The following is a 21,412-nucleotide window of genomic DNA, read 5'->3' as shown; positions in this document are numbered from 1 at the left end:
CTGGGGCTGCATGAGTGCTGCTGGCACTGGAGAGCTACAGTTCATTGAGGGAACCATGAATGCAAACATGTACTGTGACATACTGAAGCAGAGCATGATCCCCTCCCTTCAGAGACTGGTCTGCAGGGCAGTATTCCAACATAACAACCCCAAATACACCTCCAAGATGAGCACTGCCTTGTTAAAGAAGCTGAGGGTAAAGGTGATGAACTGGCCAAGCATGTCTCCAGGCCTAAACCCTATTGAGTATCTGTGGGGCATCCTCAAACGGAAGGTGGAGGAGCACAAGGTCTCCAACATCCGCCAGCTCTGTGATGTCATCATGGAGGAGTGGAAGAGGACTCTAGTGGCAACCTGAAAAGCTCTGGTGAACTCCATTCCCAAGAGGGTTAAGGCAGTGCTGGAAAATAATGAAAATAAACGTTGGGCCCAATTTAGACATTTTCACTTCAGAGTGAATGCTTGAGAGAGGATATGATTTCAATGTACAAATACCATACTGGTGACCCCACAATAAGGATAAAACTTTTCTGCGAAAGGGAATTCAATAAGACACGCAGCCATTGGCTAAAATTAGAAGAAAATTGGTTTAACCTTAAAATGCGTAGAGGGATCCGTGGGAGTCTATGCCTCTTCCTGTCCCAGCACACTGTCTGCTGGGACACACACGGGTCCCAGAGACAGCGCGGACCATTCTTATTGCGCTGTGCGACTCGCTCATGCACAGTAGGGAACCGGGAAGTGAAGCCGCAATGCTTCACTTCCTGATTCCCTCACCTAGAATGGCGGCGGTAGCAGCCGAGAGCCGAGCGATCAATCGGCCTCGGCTGCCGACATTGCTGGATCCTGGGACAGGTGAGTGTCCATTTATTAAAAGTCAGCAGCGGCAGTGTTTGTAGCTGCTGTCTTTTAATATTTTTTTTTTACAGTGAAGTCCCTCTTTAATGAAACATTTCACATGGGCCAGCTTTCAGAGAACAAATAGGGAAGTGCAAGACTTGCACAAACGGGAAGAAGCAGAACATATGCATTGAGAGTTGCAACATAGAAGACAGATGATCAGCTACAATTGTGTTGCCGCCCAAAATAAGGAAGACCAGGGACATGGCATGGAAAAATCAGATCAGCACACACAAAGAACAAGGCTGAACACTGGTGACGTAACAGTCTGATTAAACTACATGGTGTGACATCAGTGTGTGGCCTCTTTCTCTGTGTTTGCTGTGCTGTACTGAATGGGATGGAGGGATGCACAGAAGGCTGGGAACAGCTCTACTTTGTTTGAGCCACAATAGGACAAACCAGGAATTTACTAGGAAGGAAGAGTCACGGTACAGATTTATACAAATGACAAAGTTGGATGAATGGGGAGTCATTAAAAACTAATTCAGGAAAGTAGGTGTTATATTAAAGAAAATCTCAAAGGTAACATTCTCAGAAATACTGCCTGTACCTCAAGCCACACCAGAGAGGCAGCAGGAACTTAGAGTGGTGTCAGGACCTGAGTCTGAATGTGCATCCTCTGCTGTGTGTGGCAGTATCTCTTTTTGCTGAGTCACCTGAGATGCTGGACAGCTCCCTTGACAATTCCTTAGACCAGTGGTTCTCAACGCCTTTCTGCAGGACCCACTAACAGACCACATTTTAAGTATTACCTTGAGGAGATGCAGACTAGAATACTAAAATCAGAGCAGCAAATGATATCACCTGTGATGTATTTCAGTTATCTTGCAAACCTGGCCTGTTAGCTGGTCCTGAGGACAGGAGTTGAGAACCACTGCATAGACAATCTTGCCTTGTACCTTTTTTATGATGAACCTTGAACACTTTGCTCCTTCCAACTCTATTTAAGCCATGCCTTTACACTTCCTGCTTGCCAGTATATTGTGCTCTCTCAGCCAGTATCTTGCTTTTGTAACTCCTTCTGCCCTTTACTACCACTCATGACTTTCCGCTTGTTCCTCGAACACGCTTCCGCTTGATAGTAACCTGAAAACATTTGTTACCAACCTTTGACTTGTTCCTTGATTACACTTCTGTTTAATATTATGCAAACATTTGTTACCGACCTTTGGCTTGTTTACTGAATATGCTTCTGTTTGATCCCTACCTGCTATATCTGCTACTGGAGCCTGGCTTGCTTACATCCTGGTGGGGTGATCCTGAGAACCGTGATCTGGTACTAACACGCAGCAAAACCCATCTCCACCATCAGGAGCTCTGGTGAATACCGGTTAGTGCTTAGACCCTGCACCACGGATGAGCCCGGATTATCCTCCAGGATGACCTGCTTGAATACCTAGCCTACTGGTCAGTGGGAGCCTCTCAATTGCTATAGCTACTGGTCCCCTAGCCTGACCCCTGACCATGACAAGAGGCAAACAAGTGGCTGAGGAACTGGTATAAGTAGGAAGGCTTTGGGTTCATGGAGAATTGGCCTTAGTTTGTGGTCAGCTATTGGCTCTACAGCAGGGATGGACTGCACCTAAAGGGTGAGGGTGTTGTTGGGGGAGAAGATGGCCAGAAGGTTAGAGCAACTTTTAAACTAGGATGTAGAGTGGAGGGACCAGAGCAAACCAGATGATAGAGAAGCAAACGTTTTCATGGCCAGCAGGAATGAAAAGGTGTGCAAGGATAGAATGTATTAGTGTACAAAATAAAAGGCACAAACACAAATGCTAGAAGTCTGGTTAATAAAATGAAAGAACTAGAAATTCTGATACATGAGAAAGATTTTGACTTAATGGGAAGATCAGAAACTGACCTGACAGATCACATGACTTTTTGCGACTGTCCTTGGGAATTCCCTGTATTGGAGGGACTGGGTGGGTAGAAGAGGGGGAGGGGCATGATTTTATAGTAAATGTGGCAGATGACATTACTTTAGGGGCTGGTGAGGTGGTGGACTCTTTGTGGTTGGTGTTTACTATAGGCCTCCTAGCATTGAGGCTGATGAGGAGACCCACCTACTTTCACAGTTTGAGATGATGGGGAGCTGGGGCAATGTTATAGTCATAGAGGACTTCCTTTATCCTGATACTGATTGGGCAAACGGAAAGGCTCACTCAACTAAGGGAAGACATTTATTAAATGTAATGCAGGACAATTTCTTGAATCAAATGACAGAAGCCCCAACTAGAGATAATGCTTTGTTGGACCTACTAGTTACAAATAACACAGAGCTGAATGCAGATGTGGAAGTTAAGGATAATTTAGGTCAACGTGATCATGAGTAATTACATTTGGCATAAATTGATGTATGAGGGTAGGAGAAGAACACTATGTTTTAAAAGAACCAACCCTAATAAGCTGTGATCCATATTACATGACACAAAATGGGATCAATTTCTTGCAACAAAGAACACTGAAGAGAAGTAGCAGTGCTTTAAGGGCCTATTAAACAACGGTATGCATCAGTGCTTTAGCCTGGAAACAAATATAAAAGAGCAAAAGCTAAACCTGGGTGGCTAATCACTAACATAAAAAGGCATATTGCTGGGAAAAAAACAGTTCTTTAATAACTATAAGGGTGAAAGGTCACTTCCAAAACTAAAAAGGAGTGAAATAAGAAATGCAAGAATGCGATCAGGGCAGCTAAAATAGATTACAAAAGAAACATTGTTGAGGAGAGTAAAAAAAAATCCCCAATTTTTTTTTCAAATATATTAATAGTAAGGAGGCTAGTTAAGGATATATTAGCCCTAAAAAAGATGATCAGGGGAAGTTGGTCACAAGTGACAGGGGGAAGGCAACTGTTTTAAATACATTCTTCTCCTCAGTTTATGCAAATGAAAAGGAGGGGTATAATAAAAAAGTAATATTAATATTATATTGAATGTACCCTTGTGGCTGACAGAGACTATAGTTGAAAAACTAGACAAACCTTTTGGGAATACTCACCAGGACCATATGGCTTACACCCGAGAGTCCTCAAAGAGCTTAGCTATGTCATAATCAGACCGTGATTCCTAATTTTTAAGGATAGCTTACTGACTGGAATGGTACCACCTAATTGGTGAAAAGCAAACGTAGTACCAATATTCAAAAAAGGGCTGTGATGTATGCCTGCTATTAACAGACCAGTCAGCCTATATCAATAGTATGTAAACTATTGGAAGGAATAATATAGGACCAGATCAAAGAATTTGCTGATGAAAATAGTACCATTAGTAATAACCAACAGGGATTTATGAAGAACTGCTCTTGCCACACCAACTTTTAACAGTCTATGAGAAGGTGGGCTGTAATTTGCATACAGGAAGGCCTGTGGACGCAGTGTATCTAGATTTCACTAAGGCATAACTCATAAATGAATGATCTACAAATGAAGGTCTTTTGGCATTGATGGCACAGTATGTACCTGTATAGGTTGTAGGAGCATGTCCAGAGGGTAGTGATTAATGCCATGTTTTATGAATGGTCTGAAGTTGTGAATGGGTGCCCCAGGGCTCTGTCCTGGGACCAATTCTGTTTAACTTGTTCATAAACGATATAAAGGTTGGAATAAACAGTTTATTCTCAGTGTTTGCAAATGATGCAAAGCTAAGTAGGACAATAACTTTACAACAGGATATAGCAACTTTAAAAGAAATCGTAGTTACATTCGAGAGTTGGACAGCTACATATATATGGTAGATGGGGTTCAATGTAAGAAAATGTAAACTAATACACTAGGGAGATAAAAAAAGGAATGCCAGTTATAAGCTAGAGTGGGAATCTAAGATGGAAAAGGATGTGTGGGTCCTAGAAGATCAGACTCAGCAATAGCATGCATTGCCAAGTTGCAGCAAGCAAGGCTAGTAAGCAATTAGCGTACATGAGAAGGGTATTTACTCAAGAGATAAACTATATTCTACCATTTTACAAAACTCTGGTTCAGCCACATCAGTTCTGGTCACCAATCTTCAGGAAGCATGTGCTTGAATTGGAGAGAGTCCAGAGAAGGGCAACAAAGTTAATAAGGGGGCTGGAGGACCTCAGTTATGAGAAACGACCACAAACATTAAACTTATTCTCCATGGAGAAAGATGCTTAAGAGAGGATATGATAGCGATATACAAATCCTTGAATGGCGACTCTAGCATTGAGGGGAAACATTTTAATTTTAGGTTTCTAAAGAAGACACACATAAAGTTGGGCAAAAAAAGATTCATCCTTAAACTGCACAAGGGGTTCTTTACTGTTAGAGTAGTGAGGATGTGGAACTTTTTTTTCTTTTTCAAGTGTTTTATTGAAGACAAAAAAGAATACAGAGAGGATGTGGAACGTTTTTTCAGGTTTGGTGGTATCAGTGCAGAGTGTAGATAAGTTAAAACAACTTTTAGATGTGTTTCTTTGTAAACACAATGTACAGGGATACGGAAAACAGTAGTCACACACACGAATTCTCAGGTTGACCTGGATGGTGTCTTTATTCAAACTTACCAACTATAAATATAGTTATGATGGAAATGTTAAGTGCAAAGGCAAAGAATAGACTGTTTTTATTGGCGCATAACACTCACTTTTTCACCATGAAAATCGGGTGCAAATAGCGCGTGCGTGTTATACGCCAATACTTCAATTTTAGCTGCCTCGGAGTAGACAGGAAAGGGGGCAGGACAAGCGCCATCAGATTACATACAGTGAGAATCTCCTGTTTACTTGGTGGCCTCTGTAATAGGAAGTTCCGTCTCCTGGGCCACCATTGAACCACTGTTCTGTCTATCATAGGAGATTCTCACTAAATGGCTGCAGATGGGCATCGATCAGGCTGCATTGATGGCAATGGCAAAGCTGCTGCATTGATGGCAATGGTGAGGTTGCATTGATGTGGACTGATGAGGCTGCATTGATGGCACTTATGAGGCTGCAGGTGGACATTGATCAGGCTGCAATGACGGCAATGGTGAGACTGCAGATGGGCACTGACCCTTATTTTGCTTAAAAGTTCCTTGTTTAAAATTTACGTTTTTTTTCCTGAAATTAATGTGCGTGTTATACGCCTGTGCGTGTTATACACCGATAAATACAGTAGTTTGAGAGTCAATGGCACAAAATAATTTGGGATTTACTAACACTTTAAGATGATGCTAGAATAACAACAATGGCTTCAAAACATGTCTTGTGCAAAAATAATCACACTGGCCCATGCTTTACAAGCGATCCAATGGGTCACAAAATGTTGTGTCTAAAGCCCCGTACACACGAGCGGACTTTTCAACATCCAAAGTCTGACGGAATGATTCCGGCAGACTATTCGATCGTGTGTGGGCTGCAACGGACTTTTGATTCGCAAAAGTCTGACAGACTTTAGAAATGGAACATGCTTCAAATTTTTCCGCCAGAACAAGCGATCCAATGGGTCACAAAACATGGCACTTATGAGGCTGCAGGTGGACATTGATCAGGCTGCAATGACGGCAATGGTGAGACTGCAGATGGGCACTGACCCTTATTTTGCTTAAAAGTTCCTTGTTTAAAATTTACGTTTTTTTTCCTGAAATTAATGTGCGTGTTATACGCCTGTGCGTGTTATACACCGATAAATACAGTAGTTTGAGAGTCAATGGTACAAAATAATTTGGGATTTACTAACACTTTAAGATGATGCTAGAATAACAACAATGGCTTCAAAACATGTCTTGTGCAAAAATAATCACACTGGCCCATGCTTTACAAGCGATCCAATGGGTCACAAAATGTTGTGTCTAAAGCCCCGTACACACAAGTGGACTTTTCAACATCCAAAGTCTGACGGAATGATTCCGGCAGACTATTCGATCGTGTGTGGGCTGCAACGGACTTTTGATTCGCAAAAGTCTGACAGACTTTAGAAATGGAACATGCTTCAAATTTTTCCGCCAGAACTCTGCCGGACCCAGTTCCTACCGAAAAATTCGCTCGTGTGTGTGCTATTCCGACGGACTAAAACCGACGCTAGGGCAGCTATTGGCTACTGGCTATGAACTTCCTTATTCGAGTCCAGTCGTACGTCATCACGTTCGAATCCATCGGAGTTTGGTGTGATTGTGTGTGGCCAAGTCCGCTCATTCGAAAAGTCCGTCAGAACTCCGTCGAACTCCGTCAGAACTCCGTCGAAAGTCTGCCGGACTTAAGTCCTGTCGTGTGTACGCGGCATAACTCTTTGTTGACCTCTGCTGTGCCTCAGACAGGAATGGAGTGGAGAAGATCCCCTGACATACACTGAATAGTGGAAGTCCATATCAGATATTCCTATGTTTGTTACCAATTTCAGATTATTCAAAAGTAAAGATGCAAGCAGCTGTAAAATCCAATTATAAAGAACTTTTTTTTTTTTTTTCACTTATTTGAACACGATCCTCTCATCACTTTACATAGTGGCATTCTAAACGCAGATGACATTTCTGCACTGAACATAATATGTCTCCGCCTCTCCTAATTCATATGCTAGCTTTGAACAGGCATTTTCATCATTCTCTGTTCTACATACCATATCGGCTTTTAATTTTTGTAAGTGCTTCTCTAACCATTCACAGTCATTTCTAATCTTATAATAGCTAATGTTTGCTGAAACCTATATCACAAAGCATTCACTCCATATAGAAAAGCACTACAGAGTAGCATAACAGTAGAACAATGTCACCTATTTATTAATATTTCAAATGAACATCTCTGTGGTTCCTTTTATCTTTCTTTTGCCGCTCATGACAGTGTTTGTTTCAAGATGCTTTGAAGCATTACTGCTTTCCACAAGGTCAGCGTGCTTGACTGCCAGGAGAGACAAGCACATGAGTAGCTGGGTAATGCATGTTATCACGTCTATCTATTGACTTGTAAGTAGCACTTACAATCCTTGTCCTAGGGAGGTTCAGGCTGATGACACTGGTGACCACAAAAGCGAGACTTAGACACAAAAAGTCCTCTTTCTTTTTCAGCTCTTTGTTAAAGATTTCTTAGAAACATAAAATGATTTCAAAGTGTTTTCTCCTGCCTTATGCCACTTAGCTTCCAGACTCTGTTTTAGTTTCTAATGTTTTTTTAGAGCCAACATGGCTTGCTATAATATCTGTAGTACTTTAAAGAGACAGTTCTTTTTTTAGCATTAATAGGCTTTATTCATGAACTTTTCAATATGACATACATGAACCCACTCTGTCCTCCTGTTTGTAGACTGAATATAATTCTGCAAACTGATCTTATTTCTTCTGTTTACTATAAAAAAATGACAGAAAATGCAAGCAACATGTTTTCTGTAGACAACAAAAGGTCAACATCTAAAGGCCTGCTGAATTCGAGCAGCGTACCGTGAGAATTACACTGAGTTCAGAGTAGTGCTGTGATCAGTCAAACAGCGGGGCTGGCAGGACCATCTTAATAACATCATGGGCCCCTGGGCAAAGTAATGCACTAGAGACCCTACCAGGGAGATAGTGACCTGTGGCGCGCTATGTGCGTGGTGGCAAAGAGTGGGTGCGGATAAATTATGCTACATATTGAGTGTGGCTTTTGAGTCAGATTAGAAACAAAAAATTCACACAACCAGGGAATTATCCCAAATTAAATTCACTCCTATACACACTGTTCCATCTTCTCTACACACTGCCCCCCCCCCCCCCCCCCATATACACTTACCCTCTGTATACGCTCACATTTGTTCCCTGTATACACTGCTCCCACTCCTTTTTGAAACGCCCCCTCCCTGTACACACTTGCCCCCCTGTCATAAATGCCTCTCCTAGCCTATCAGTGGGCTGTATTTATGTATGACTGTACACAGTATGGGGGGGGGGAGGCAGGAGGGCACAGTACAGGGGGGTTGGAGGACACAGTAAAGGGGAAGTCAGCAGGGTACAGTATAGGGTGTAGCAATGTATAATGTCGGGTTTAGTAGTATAGGGTGGTATAGTGGCAGGTTTTGGTAGTATAGTGGAAGGTTTGGGTAGTACAGGTGGTATAGTGGAAGGTTTGGGTAGTATAGTGGCAGGTTAGGGTAGTATAGGTGGTATAGTGGAAGCTTTGGGTAGTATAGGTGGTAAAGTGCAGGTTTGGGTAGTATAGGTGGTATAGTGGCAGGATTCGGTAGTATAGGGCAGTATAGTGGACAGTTTGGGTAGTACAGGGTGGTATAGTGGCAGGGTAGTATAGGTGGTATTGTGGTGGGTTTGGGTAGTATAGGTGGTATAGCGGCAGATGTGAGTAGTATAGGGTGGTATAGTGACAGATGTGGGTAGTATAGGGCAGTATAGTGACAGATGTGGGTAGTATAGGGCAGTATAGTGGCAGATGTGGGTGGTATAGGGTGGTATAGCGGCAGATGTGGGTAATATAGGGAGGTATAGTGGCAGATGTGGGTAGTATAGTAATACATGTGGTAGATGTGGGTTGTAATGGAGCCTATCCCACACTTCACTTGAATGCTTCCGTCAGTATATCTCGCTTCCTCCAGTCTGACCATCAGAGAGATATATTATAATAGCTGCATTGAATACAAGTCTAGCTGAAAATAGCTTGTAGATTCTTGAATGCTTTGTTGGACAGAATACAGCCTTTTTATACACTTTTAACACAAGGGGTTGGATAAAGAGGTAGGGCTGGCTCATGGATACTCCCCCCTCCCCTCTAGCACAACTTAAAAGACAATTATATAATTAACATGTTAGCTAAGTCTGTCACATGGGTAGTATAGGGCAGTATAGTGGTAGATGTGGGTAGTGTAGGGCAGTATAGTGGTAGATGTGGGTAGTATAGGGAGGTATAGTGGCAGATGTGGGTAGAATAGGGCAGTATAGTGATGGATGTGGGTAGTACAGGGAGGTATAGTGGTAGATGTGGGTAGTATAGTGGTAGATATGGGTAGTACAGGGAGGTATAGTGGCAGATGTGGGTAGTATAGGGCAGTATAGTGGCAGATGTGGGTAGTATAGTGGTAGATTTGGGTAGTATAGGACAGTATAGTGGTAGATATGGGTAGTATAGGTCAGTATAGAGGTAGATGTGGGTAGTATAGGGAGATATAGTGGTAGATGTGGGTAGTATATGGCAGTATAGTGGTAGATGTGGGTAGTATAGGAGGTATAGTGGTAGATGTGGGTAGTATAGGGAGGTATAGTGGTAGATGTGGGTAGTGTAGGGCAGTATAGTGGCAGATGTGGGTAGTATAGCTGGTATAGTGTATAGTGGTAGATGTGGGTAGTATAGGGAGGTATAGTGCTAGTCGTGGGTAGTATAGGGAGGTATAGTGGTAGATGTGGGTAGTATAGGGAGGTACAGTGGTAAATGTTGGTAGTATAGGGCAGTATAGTGGTAGATGTGGGTAGTGTAGGTCAGTATAGTGGTAGATGTGAGTAGTATAGGGCAGTAAAGTGGTAGATGTGGGTAGTATAGGAAGATATAGTGGCAGATGTGGGTAGTATAGGGCAGTATAGTGGTAGATGTGGGTAGTATAGGGCAGTATAATGGTAGATGTGGGTAGTATAGGGCAGTATGGTGGTAGATGTGGGTAGTATAGGGAAGTATAGTGGTAAATGTTGGTAGTGTAGGGCAGTATAGTGGTAGATGTGAGTAATATAGGGCAGTATAGTGGTAGATATGGGTAGTATAGGGAGGTATAGTGGCAGATGTGGGTTGTATAGGGCAGTATAGTGGTAGATGTGGGTAGTATAGGGAGGTATAGTGACAGATGTGGGTAGTATAGGGCAGTATAGTGGCAGATGTGGGTAGTATAGGGAGGTATAGTGGTAGATGTTGGTAGTGTAGGGCAGTATAGTGGTAGAGGTGGGTAGTATAGGGAGGTATAGTGGCAGATGTGGGTAGTATAGGGCAGTACAGTTGTAGATGTGGGTAGTATAGGGAGCTATCATGGCAGATGTGGGTAGTGCAATGCAGTATAGTGAGTAGATGTGGGTAGTATAGGTGATATAGTGCTTGGTTTGGAAAGTATAGGGTGAAATAGTGGCAGGTTAGGGCTGTATGCAGTGACAATGTGCTCAGTCAGTCATGTACAGCATTGCTGGATACAAACACTCTCATGCTGCTGTGTTATCTCCTCCTCAGCTTGAGTGAATGAGTCTTTGGGAGGAGTGGAGGAGGCATGCTAAGTTAGGGACCTAGCGGGGAATGGGTGATGCTTGAGGAAGATACTCAGTGGATCAGTGGGTCTAAGTGATAGACTGGGAGCTCAGTTGAGTGAAGATCGAAAGAGGAGATTGTGGAGGAAGTGAAAACGTTCATTGCAACCTTGTTCTGTTTAATGGCTTGCCGTCTGTGCCCTGTCAAATGATGGCAGGGCAATGCAGCGCGGCGATCGCGGCCGTGCCATGTTGCTAGGACATGGAGCGACCCCGATCTATGTAAAGACCCGCTTCTGCAGCTCTTTAACCATGTTATTGGCTGTGTCCAATCACAGCTGGTCACATGTAAACACAGAGATGCTGGTAATCGGCTCTCCTCACCTCACACTGACAGTGAGGAGAGGAGAGCTGATCAGCAGCATCTCCTCACAGGGGGACATCTAAGGATGTAATCAGAGCACTGATCATCAGTACCCTGATTACAATAAAGAAATAAAGTGTAAAATACAGCCAGCATACAGTGCCCACCAGTGGCAGCAATCAGTGCCGACCACTGCCCACAAGTGCCAAAAATCAGTGCCCATTAGCCATGCCAGTCAGTGCTGGCAATCAATGCCACCTATCAGTGCTGCCCATCACTGCTGTCTGCCCATCAGTGCCACCCATCAATGCCCATCAGTGGCCATCTGTACTGCCTATCTATGCCACCTATCCATGCCCACCAGTGCTACCTATCAGTGCCTGCAACTGCCCCCTACCAGTGCCCACCAGTGCCACGTAACAGTGCTCATCAGTGCCCACAAGTGCGGCATATTAGTGCCTCCTCATCAATGCCACCTCATCAGTGCCCATACGTGCCACCTCATCTGTGCCCATAAGTACCACCTCATCAATGCCCAACAGTTCAGGCTATCGTGCCCATCGGTGCCACCTCATCAGTGCACATCAGCGAAGGCAGAAAATTACTTTATTTACTGACAAAAAATAGTAAAAAAACTTTTTCCCCAAAATTTAATTTGTAAAAAATAAAAAACCCAGCAGTGATTAAATACCACCAAAAGAAAGCTCTATGTGTGTGAAGAAAATTATAATATTTTTTGGGTACAGTGTAGCACGACCGTGCAATTGTCATTCAAAGTGCGACAGTGCTGAAAGCTGAAAATGGCTTGGGCAGGAAGGCGGCGTTAGTGCCTGGTAGGCAAGTGGTTAAGAGACAATAAATCTCTTTGCATTCAAGAAGTGTCTTGAATAAACTCCTTTAACGATTCATGCATCAGGCCACACGCCTTCCTTTTCCTTTTTTATATAGCATTTTGGACTTCCCCTAATCGGCCTAGGCAGCGGGCATGCATGATCACTTTACGCATATACCATCAAGAATTACTAACACCCAAACTAAGGCACTCCGCACTAGCGCAGCAGAATATCTTTTCTGTTTATACCTGCATTCACTATATCTGGTCTCCCACAGTACACGGAAATGCAATAGTTTTAGTAAATATAAACTGATTAATATCTTTATTCATCAGCTGTATATAGCAATTAGAGCAATCTTGTGACTTGTACCAGTGTGTGCAGATAGATTGTAGGAAGAGTTTTCCTTTTTCGCACGATTGTCCTGTCAGGCTTCAAGACCCCTGACCCTGTGTCTGGACGTGTCTGGACAGTGCTAATTGGCCCCGTGCTGATCGCATGCACCCTCCCAAAAAAAAAATCTCTAGCAATACACACCAAACTGAACACTCCATAGACTCTGTAAATATCAGGTTATTTTTTGAAGTCTGTGGAAGAAGGGGAGGATCAGAAAAGACAGGATCAAACAGCCTTTTTACACAATGCAGAGGTTCCACAGTGTGCTTTACTGCATATAAAGACTGATTTTACTGTTGTGGGTTTAGTAACACTGTAATCATTCACCAGGGGTGGCATCTTTATTGTTCAATAAGCCCCAGTCCACCTTACCTGCCACAACACATTTGTGGGGAAGAGACCCTTGTCCTCTCAACATTGGATTAAGCTGCTTTGCACCGGAACACACCTGAATGCTAGCCCCAGTTCACCTCCATGGTAAATTGTCAAAATAAAAAATGGCTGCACCTCACGTGGGCTCCAAGTAAAGTTTATTGGAATATGAAAATATCCAAAATGACACCAGAGGACAACAGCAGTGGTCAAGGTAGACGCGTTTCACACAAAAGAAAAGTGCTTAATCATTATGCACATGATTAAGCACATTTCTGTTGTGTGAAACGCGTCTACCTTGACCATTGCTGGTGTCCTCTGATGTCATTTTGGATATTTTCATATTCCAATAAACTTTACTTGGAGCCCACGTAAGGTGCAGCTGCTTCTTATTGTGATGAGGATAAGGACAACAGTGAGTAGGGTGTTAGCAAGGTGGCATTGGGGTGCCAGGTGTGATGAGGATGATGAGGGTAGGTTGTTAGCAAGGTTGCAGTGGGGTGCCAGGTATGAGGAGGGTGAGGATGACAGGGGGTGGTGTGTTATCAAGGTTGCAGTGGGATACCAGGTGTGATGAGGATGATAAGGAGTAAGCTGTTAGCAAGGGTGTAGTGGGGTAGGGTGTTTGTTAGCAAGATTGCAGTGGGGTGCCAGGTGGGAGGAGGCTGTGTGTTATGTCCCTTCGATAGGGTGTTGTCAGGCAGCATGGATGACAGGGGGTAAGGTGTTAGCAAGATTGCAGTGGAGTTCCAGGTGTGATGGACATGAGGATGAGGATGACAGGGGTAGGTAGATAGCAGCAAAACTGAAATATTTACACTGCCTGGCCATACAGTGTAAATCACAAGACTGACTGCCTGGAGTTCTGCTTTAGTTCTCAATGCTTATTTCTACCACAAAATCAACTGTATCCTTTCCACGTTTAGTAGAGATGGTGGCTTAGGGTCATTTTTTACTCGTATACTGTACATGCAGAGTAAATGATTATGTAGCTTAATTATATACACAGTTAATGTACTCTTGGGCGGCTTTAGTTCTCAAGTGCTCTGGAATGAACATGTTTTCGAATGCTGAGAGCCGCTCTTGCTCTTCTTTGCTGTATTTTATATGCTTTTAGCCATGATGCATTCAGAGCAGAATAGAAAGGAAAATACTTTAAAGCACAACTTTTTTTCCCCAAAAATAATTTCCACTTTCATTTAGGCACAAACAACAAATCAATTTGTCTAGAGAAATGCTTCATAGTAGCAGAAATTGTGTGCACGGTAGAAACACAGGCAGGAGGCAGCAGAGTAGATTATTATGGCTAGTCACTAGCTTAAATGCAGCATAGCTCAGAATATAGTACAGTCTCTCAGAATATAGTACAGTCTCTCAGAATATAGTACAGTCTCTCAGAATATAGTACAGTCTAGGCAATGGCGACTGGTCCATACGGGGCGCAGGGACAGCGTCCCCCTAAGCCATGCGTCCGAGCTATGGGTGGAAGTGACGTTTTGACGTCGCTTCCGCCCTGCAGTGGTATGGAGATGGATGGGGGACATCTTCCCCTCACTCGTCTCCATGCCCAAGAGGAAGAAGGATCTGATCCCCTCCGCCGCTACTGACTGCTCCTGTAAGCCGCAGAAGGGCACTGGAGCGTGGCGGAAGGGGGGAGCTAGGCAACTGCTGAGAAAAGGGATCTTACAGTGAATCCTAAGAGGTATCTGTTTGGGACTTTATATGAGGTAAAGACCATTTAGGTCATATAGCTCCATCCCTGTCTATTGAGACTGTCATAAGGGGAAGGGGGTGAGGGAAAGGTTGGGACTTTATATGAAGCATGACGTCTCAAGGGGCAACCAACTATCAATAGTATTGTCCCTTGGGACAACAACATGCTTCATATAAACTTATAAAGTCCCAACCTTTCTCTCGCCCCCTTCCCCTTATGACAGTCTTACAGTGAATCCGTCGCAGAGACCACTTTTATCCGAAAGCGGACCACTCCCTGAAGAAGAGGAAACTAGGGTTGCTGCCATAATAACGACATCCCTTTTCAAAGTAGCAACGTAAAACGATGGCAGGCGGTCCGTAGGTGGTTAAGGCTCCATGCACACTAGCTTTTTTTATAAGCTAGAAAAAAATGCTTGGTGAAAAATGCCAGCTTGCAGTACCGTTTTAGTCATTTTTAAAAGCTTTTAGGAGCGTTAGCATTTTATTAGCATTTTTACAGTACATGAAGAAAAAAAAAAACACTCAAATAAAGCTGTTAAGAGTGTTTTTGTAGCGTTTAGTGTTTTTTTTCTGCTGGAAAAATGCCCCAATAAAAACTCTACGAAAACATTTTATTTTCTGCTCCTAGATGCAAAAATGGCTCCAGTGTATACCTGATCTTATGGAGGATGGATGGGACAAAGTTACTGGTACCTGACTTTCTGATATCAGTAGTGTGAACAAGTACACATAGTTCAAATTCATTCATCATCTTCATTATACACCATCCACGTTATTTCATATGGGACACATTTTGGACTTGTTCACAAATCGTTGTTAAGTTTACAGGAATCCCATTTGGGTCTTCAGGACCCAAAGACCCCTGAGGATCTCAATGACTTTGTTCCTTCTATTTATATTCACACTATGTTTAGACTCATTCTCTTTCAAGCCAAGACTCATTCTTCTCAATTGGAAAAATGCTGCTCCCCCTTATTCACAAATTTATCAGTGACTTCAGCACTTCTAAAATATAAAATATTCTATATAAGTAGGGCCTGTCCCCAAAAAATATAGAAGATATGGCAACCCTGGGTGGACACCTGTACAGTCCATTTGTCTGATTCTTTACCATCATGATTATTATTGTAGTTCTTAAGGGAGCATTCATAGATATATATCAGCCTTTCATTCTAGTACAAAGTTAAAATGTATACCTTGCTGTTTGCTAAAGGGAAAAAGCAGTGTGGGTGTATGAATGTTAGTGCAATGACTTTACTTTTACCTTCAGGCGCCATGTAACCTCTACACAACTGTTATGCCCTGTACACACGGTCGGACTTTCCAACAGAAAATGTGTGATCGGATCTTGTTGTCGGAAAATCTGATCCTGTGTGGGCTCCATCTGACTTTTTCTGTTGGAATTATCCAACACACAAAGTTTGAGAGCAGGATCTAACATTTTCTGACAACAAAATCCGATCATTTAAATTCCGATCGTGTGTAGACAATTCCGACGGACAAAGTGCCACGCATGCTATAGAATAATTCACGAGACAAAAGCTATTGTCTACTGCCCGTTTATAGTCCTGTCGTACGTGTTCTATGTCACCGCGTTCTGTACGATCGGATTTTCCGACAACTTTGTGCGACCGTGTGTATGCAAGACCAGTTTGGGCCAAAATTCGTCGAAAAAAATCAGTCAGAATGTCCAACCGTGTTTAAAGGGCATTACTGTGTCTGCAGTTGTATCCATATAGTCATTACAAAAAATAAAATAAACACCTTAAAACAAAGTTAAAAAGTTTTGTTTGAATTAAAGTATAACTAAAGGTAAAAACAATTTTTAGTCTTGGATATATTGGGGAGGGATTAGAACCCCTGTCTCTTTTTATTGCTGTCTTTGTTGATAATTATCCTCTCCATTTGTCCTGGTAACGGTTATCGCCGTTAGTGTGAAAGGGAAAACAATCCCAAATCTTGGATTGTCACCAGAACAGGAATAGAGGGTAAATCTCTCCATGGAGACACTAGTTCTGGTCACTTTGGGAACAATAAGGGATTCCCATTGGAAGGATTACTTAACACAACCTGTTTTGGCTTTAGGACAGAAAGTGAAGGTAAATCTCCCCAATGAGATACAGATGACCAAAAAAGAAAAAAAAAATGGCAGGCATTATAACTCTCACGTATGCTATCCAAAATTTAAAAAAGAATGTTTTGCTTTTAGATCTTCTATAAAAATTAAACGAACCCTTGAGTCTGACTCTGCTGTCTGGAATATGTAAGGTAAAGGTGCTTGCAATCTTATGTATATGCTTCTTAGAGTATATACTGTATGTTTATATATAACCATTTTAAGGACTCATCCATAGAAAAACAAAGGAGCCTCCAATACAATGGACAGTATTTGTATAGCAGCTGTGTGAATTCTAGACATGTGCATTCGTTTTCGTCCAAATGCATTTTCGTCCGAATTTCAGCTATTTTTGTTTTCGTTTTGACAAATGATAACGAAAGCACAGAATCCGAAAAACGAAACATCCGACATAAATAAATGCTTTATTTTAGTTTTAGTTGTTACAACAGTTCGATATAGAATAGGAGATGTGACCCTCCTGAACCGTACCAGGCCACATGCCCTCAACATTGGGAGGATGCTTTGGGGGTCTGTGACCCCTCAAAGCACCTTGTTCCCATGTTGATGAGGACAAGTGCCTCATCCCCACAACCGTAGCCAGTGGTTGTGGGGGTCTACGGGTGGGGGGCTTATCAGAATCTGGAAGCCCCCTTTAACAAGGGGACCCCCAGATCCCGCCCCCCCCCGTTTGAAATGGTAAGGGGGTACAAAAGTACCCCTACCATTTCACAAAGAAAGTGTAAAAAATAGTTAAATAAGACAAACACACTTTTGAAAAATTCCTTTATTAGAAATAAAATAAAATAAAAAAAAGATTCCAGCGGTCGTAATCCACTCTTGCTATCCAGCAACGGACGATCATCACTCCGGGGTCCAGCGATGGATCATCTGAATCTCATCTTTCAAACAGGGGGGGCCAGGATCTGGGGGTCCCCTTGTTAAAGGGGGCTTCCAGATTCTGATAAGCCCCCCACCCGCAGACCCCCACAACCACCGGCCACGGCTGTGGGGATGAGGCCCTTCTCCACATCAACATGGGGACAAGGTGCTTTGAGGGGTCACAGACCCCAAAGCATCCTCCCAATGTTGAGGGCATGTGGCCTGGTACGGTTCAGGAGGGAGGGGGGCCGTTCTCTCGTCCCCCCTCTTTTCCTGCGGCCTGCCAGGTTGCGTGCTCGGATAAAGGGTCTGGTATGGATTTTTAGGGGGACCCCCACGTCAATTTTTTTTTAAATTTGACGCGGGGTTCCCCTTAATATCCATACCAGACCTGAAGGGTCTGGTATGGATATTTAGGGGGAATCCCACGTCAATTTTTTTTTATTTAATGCAGGGTTCCCCTTAATATCCATACCAGACCTGAAGGGCCTGGTAATTGAATTTGGGGGACCCCCATGCTTTATTTATTTATTTATTTTTTTATCAATGACTTTCAATGAGTGCTCTCTGTATTACAGAGCCGACAATTCATAATAGCTGCGAGTGATTTTAAAGGACTTTTTTTCCTGCATAAATGACACTTTGTGCAGGGACAGTTCTAAGCACCAGAAACATGCGCCCGTTCACAGGCATACTATAGACACCCCCCCCCCCTACGAAATTTAAAGGAATATTACACTTTTATTGTTTCACTTTAATCATTATTAAAATCACTGCTCCCGAAAAAACGGCCGTTTTTAGAACCTTTTTTTCCATTGATACATGTCCCCTGGGGCAGGACCCGGTTCCCAAACACTTTTTAGGACAGTAACTTGCATATTATCCTTTAAAATTAGTACTTTAGATTTTGAACATTGGAGTCCCATAGACTTTAATAGGATTCTAAAGTTCACACGAAGTATGCTATATACTAGCTCCGTCGAATCTTCTTTATACATTCGACAGACACCATAAGCCTTCAAAGACAGATTCGACCGGAATTCATGTGGATTTTCGGACGAATGCAATTTTTGAACGAAAAATGAAATAAATAAAAACGAATTTCGGGAGTAACTAAATAAATAAATTTTTCGGACGAAAACTAAATTCAGAAACAATATATTTTACTCTGCACATGTCTGTACGGTAAATATGTTTACGTATTACCATTTAAATGCCTTACCTGTAGAGGTCTTTGATGAGTCCTTCTTGAAATCTAGAACACAGATTGTTCAGCAGTTGTTCATGATGTCCATACAAGCATATAATGTTGGATGCAGGAAAAGGTTTCAAAGACAGACACGTTATGGTTTCTACCATATTGTATTGATTGATGTGTAGCCGGAAGTAATCACCATTTGCTGCCTTTCCTGTTACTATTTCTTGTCCCTAAAAAAAAGTCATAGCATGCATTGGTAATAAATTATATACGTTTCAACGTTATATACAATACAGATTTGAGATGCAAGTAAGATCATATAGACATGCATGTTTGTATCCTATGTGTTCAGCAGATAACCTCAGGGCAAGGAGAATACCCTCTGAGGAAGTCACGTGTGTGATGCAACATTTTAGGGTGGAGCTAATAACTTCATCATATTGGATCCAAAAGAAAAAGAGTTTTTGCCCAGAGCATTTTTCCTGAGCCTTATTCTTAAGGGGGAAGTGTACATGATTTTATCTGTAGTGCACCAGAGTTCTGCATACCATATTGTGAGTACTTTTTTTTATTGTTTTTGCCAAAATTAGTTATATTTTAAGTGGAAATAACATCAAAAACATCAAATTTCACTAAAGATTCTTCAGTGTCTATTCTAGACCTCCCTGCTTGACCTTGAGATATATCTTTATCGCTCTATATAGATACACTGTATATATAGATAAACTGTATATACAGTGTCTTGCAAAATTATTCACCCCCTTGGCATTTTTCGTGTTTTGTTGCCTCACAACCTGGAATTAACATGGATTGTTTGAGGATTTGCATCATTTAATTTACAGAACATGTCCACAACTTTGAAGATGTTTTATTATCATTATTATTATTGTGAAGCAAACAACAAATAGGACAAAATAACATAAAAAGTCAATGTGCATAACTATTCACCCCACTAAAGTCTATACTTTGTAGAGCCACCTATCACAGCTCCAAGTCGCTTTGGATAAGTCTCTATAAGCTTTCCACATCTTACCACTGGGATTTTTGCCCATTTCTCCTTGCAAAACTGTTCCAGCTCCCTCAAGTTGGATTCTTTGCGCTTGTAAACAGCAATCTTTAAGTCTGACCACAGATTCTCTATTGGATTGAGGTCTGGCTTGACTAGGCCATTCTAACACATTTATATGTTTCCCCTTAAACCACTCAAGTGTTGCTTTAGCAGTGTGTTTGGGGTCATTGTCCTGCTGGAAGGTGAACCTCCGTCCTAGCCTCAAATCACACACAGAGTGGTACAGGTTTTGCTCAAGAATATCCCTGTATTTAGCACCATCCATCTTTCCCTCAACTATGACCAGTTTCCCAGTCCGGACTGCTGAAAAACATCCCCACAACATGAAGCTGCCACCACCATGTTTCACTGTGGGAATGGTTTTCTTTGAGTGATGTGATGTGTTGGGTTTGCGCCAGACATAGCGCTTTCTTTGGTGGCCAAAAAGTTCAATTTTAGTCTCGTCCGACCAGAGAACCTTCCTCCATATATTTTGGGAGTCTAACACATGCCTTTTAGCTAACTCAAATGTGCCATTTTGTTTTTTTGCTAAAAGTAATGGCTTTCTTCTGGCCACTCTGCCATAAAGCCCAACTCTATGGAGCCATACGGCTTATTGTCGTCCTATGTACAGATACTCCAGTCTCTGCTGTGGAACTCTACAGCTCCTCCAGGGTTACCTTAGGTCAAAAGAATGGCTTCACCAGAAGAAGATTAAAGTTTTGGAATGGCCCAGCCGGAGCTCAGACCTAAATCCCATTGAAAATCTGTGGTGTGATCTGAAGAGGGCTGTGCACAGGGGATGACAGTATATTCTTTGCAAAGAAGAGTGGGCAAATATTGCCAAGTCAAGATGTGCCATACTGATAGACTCATACCTAAAAAGTCTGAGTGCTGTAATAAAATCAAAATGCGCTTCAACAAAGTATTAGTTTAAGGGTGAGTACACCCATACAACCATATTATTTTATTTTCATTTCCCTCCACCTAAAAGATTTCAGTTTGTTTTTCGACTTAGTTGTACAGTTTATAGGTCATATTAAAGGTGGGAAAAGTTGTGAAATTATCATTGTTTCATTTTAACAGGGGTGTGTAGACTTTTTATATCTACTGTATATACGGTATATATAATAGAGTTAAAAAGTGCAGCAACATTTTGAATATATATATATATATATATATATATATATATATATATATATATATATATATATATATATACATATATGCACACACTTTTCATGACAAATCTAACAATTCTACATTTATTTGGCCTTTCATTGAACCTCTGCTCTTAGTATTACAGTTGTAATATAATAAAAAGCAAGTGACCTGTTTGGACCCAGACACAACATAAACATGCCTCCCTGTAAATGTAGAAGAAAAAGAAAGTGGATTTTGTGACTTTAAATGAGGCATGGATATGTGTATGGAATTATCTAGGATACCTAAAAATA

The 21,412-nt window shown here is 42.1% G+C and overlaps 1 protein-coding gene across 2 annotated transcripts in view; it reads right to left on the bottom strand.

Moving 5' to 3' along the window:
- Nucleotides 1-21,412, bottom strand: part of CFAP61 (cilia and flagella associated protein 61) — a 460,443-nt gene that overhangs the window by 89,747 nt on the left and 349,284 nt on the right. For both annotated transcript variants that reach the window (XM_077486014.1, XM_077486015.1), the window contains exon 25: nucleotides 18,932-19,137. In XM_077486014.1, coding sequence (XP_077342140.1) covers nucleotides 18,932-19,137 — 206 coding nt within the window. The remainder of the gene's footprint in view (nucleotides 1-18,931; nucleotides 19,138-21,412) is intronic.

This window comes from Lithobates pipiens, unplaced genomic scaffold (genome assembly GCF_037356315.1).
Source record: "Lithobates pipiens isolate NorthernLeopardFrog02 unplaced genomic scaffold, aLitPip1_a1.2 Scaffold_18, whole genome shotgun sequence".
Taxonomy (NCBI): Eukaryota; Metazoa; Chordata; class Amphibia; order Anura; family Ranidae; genus Lithobates; species Lithobates pipiens.
The sequence above is the reverse complement of the archived record's forward strand: the minus strand, read 5'-3'. Positions and strand labels throughout refer to the sequence as shown.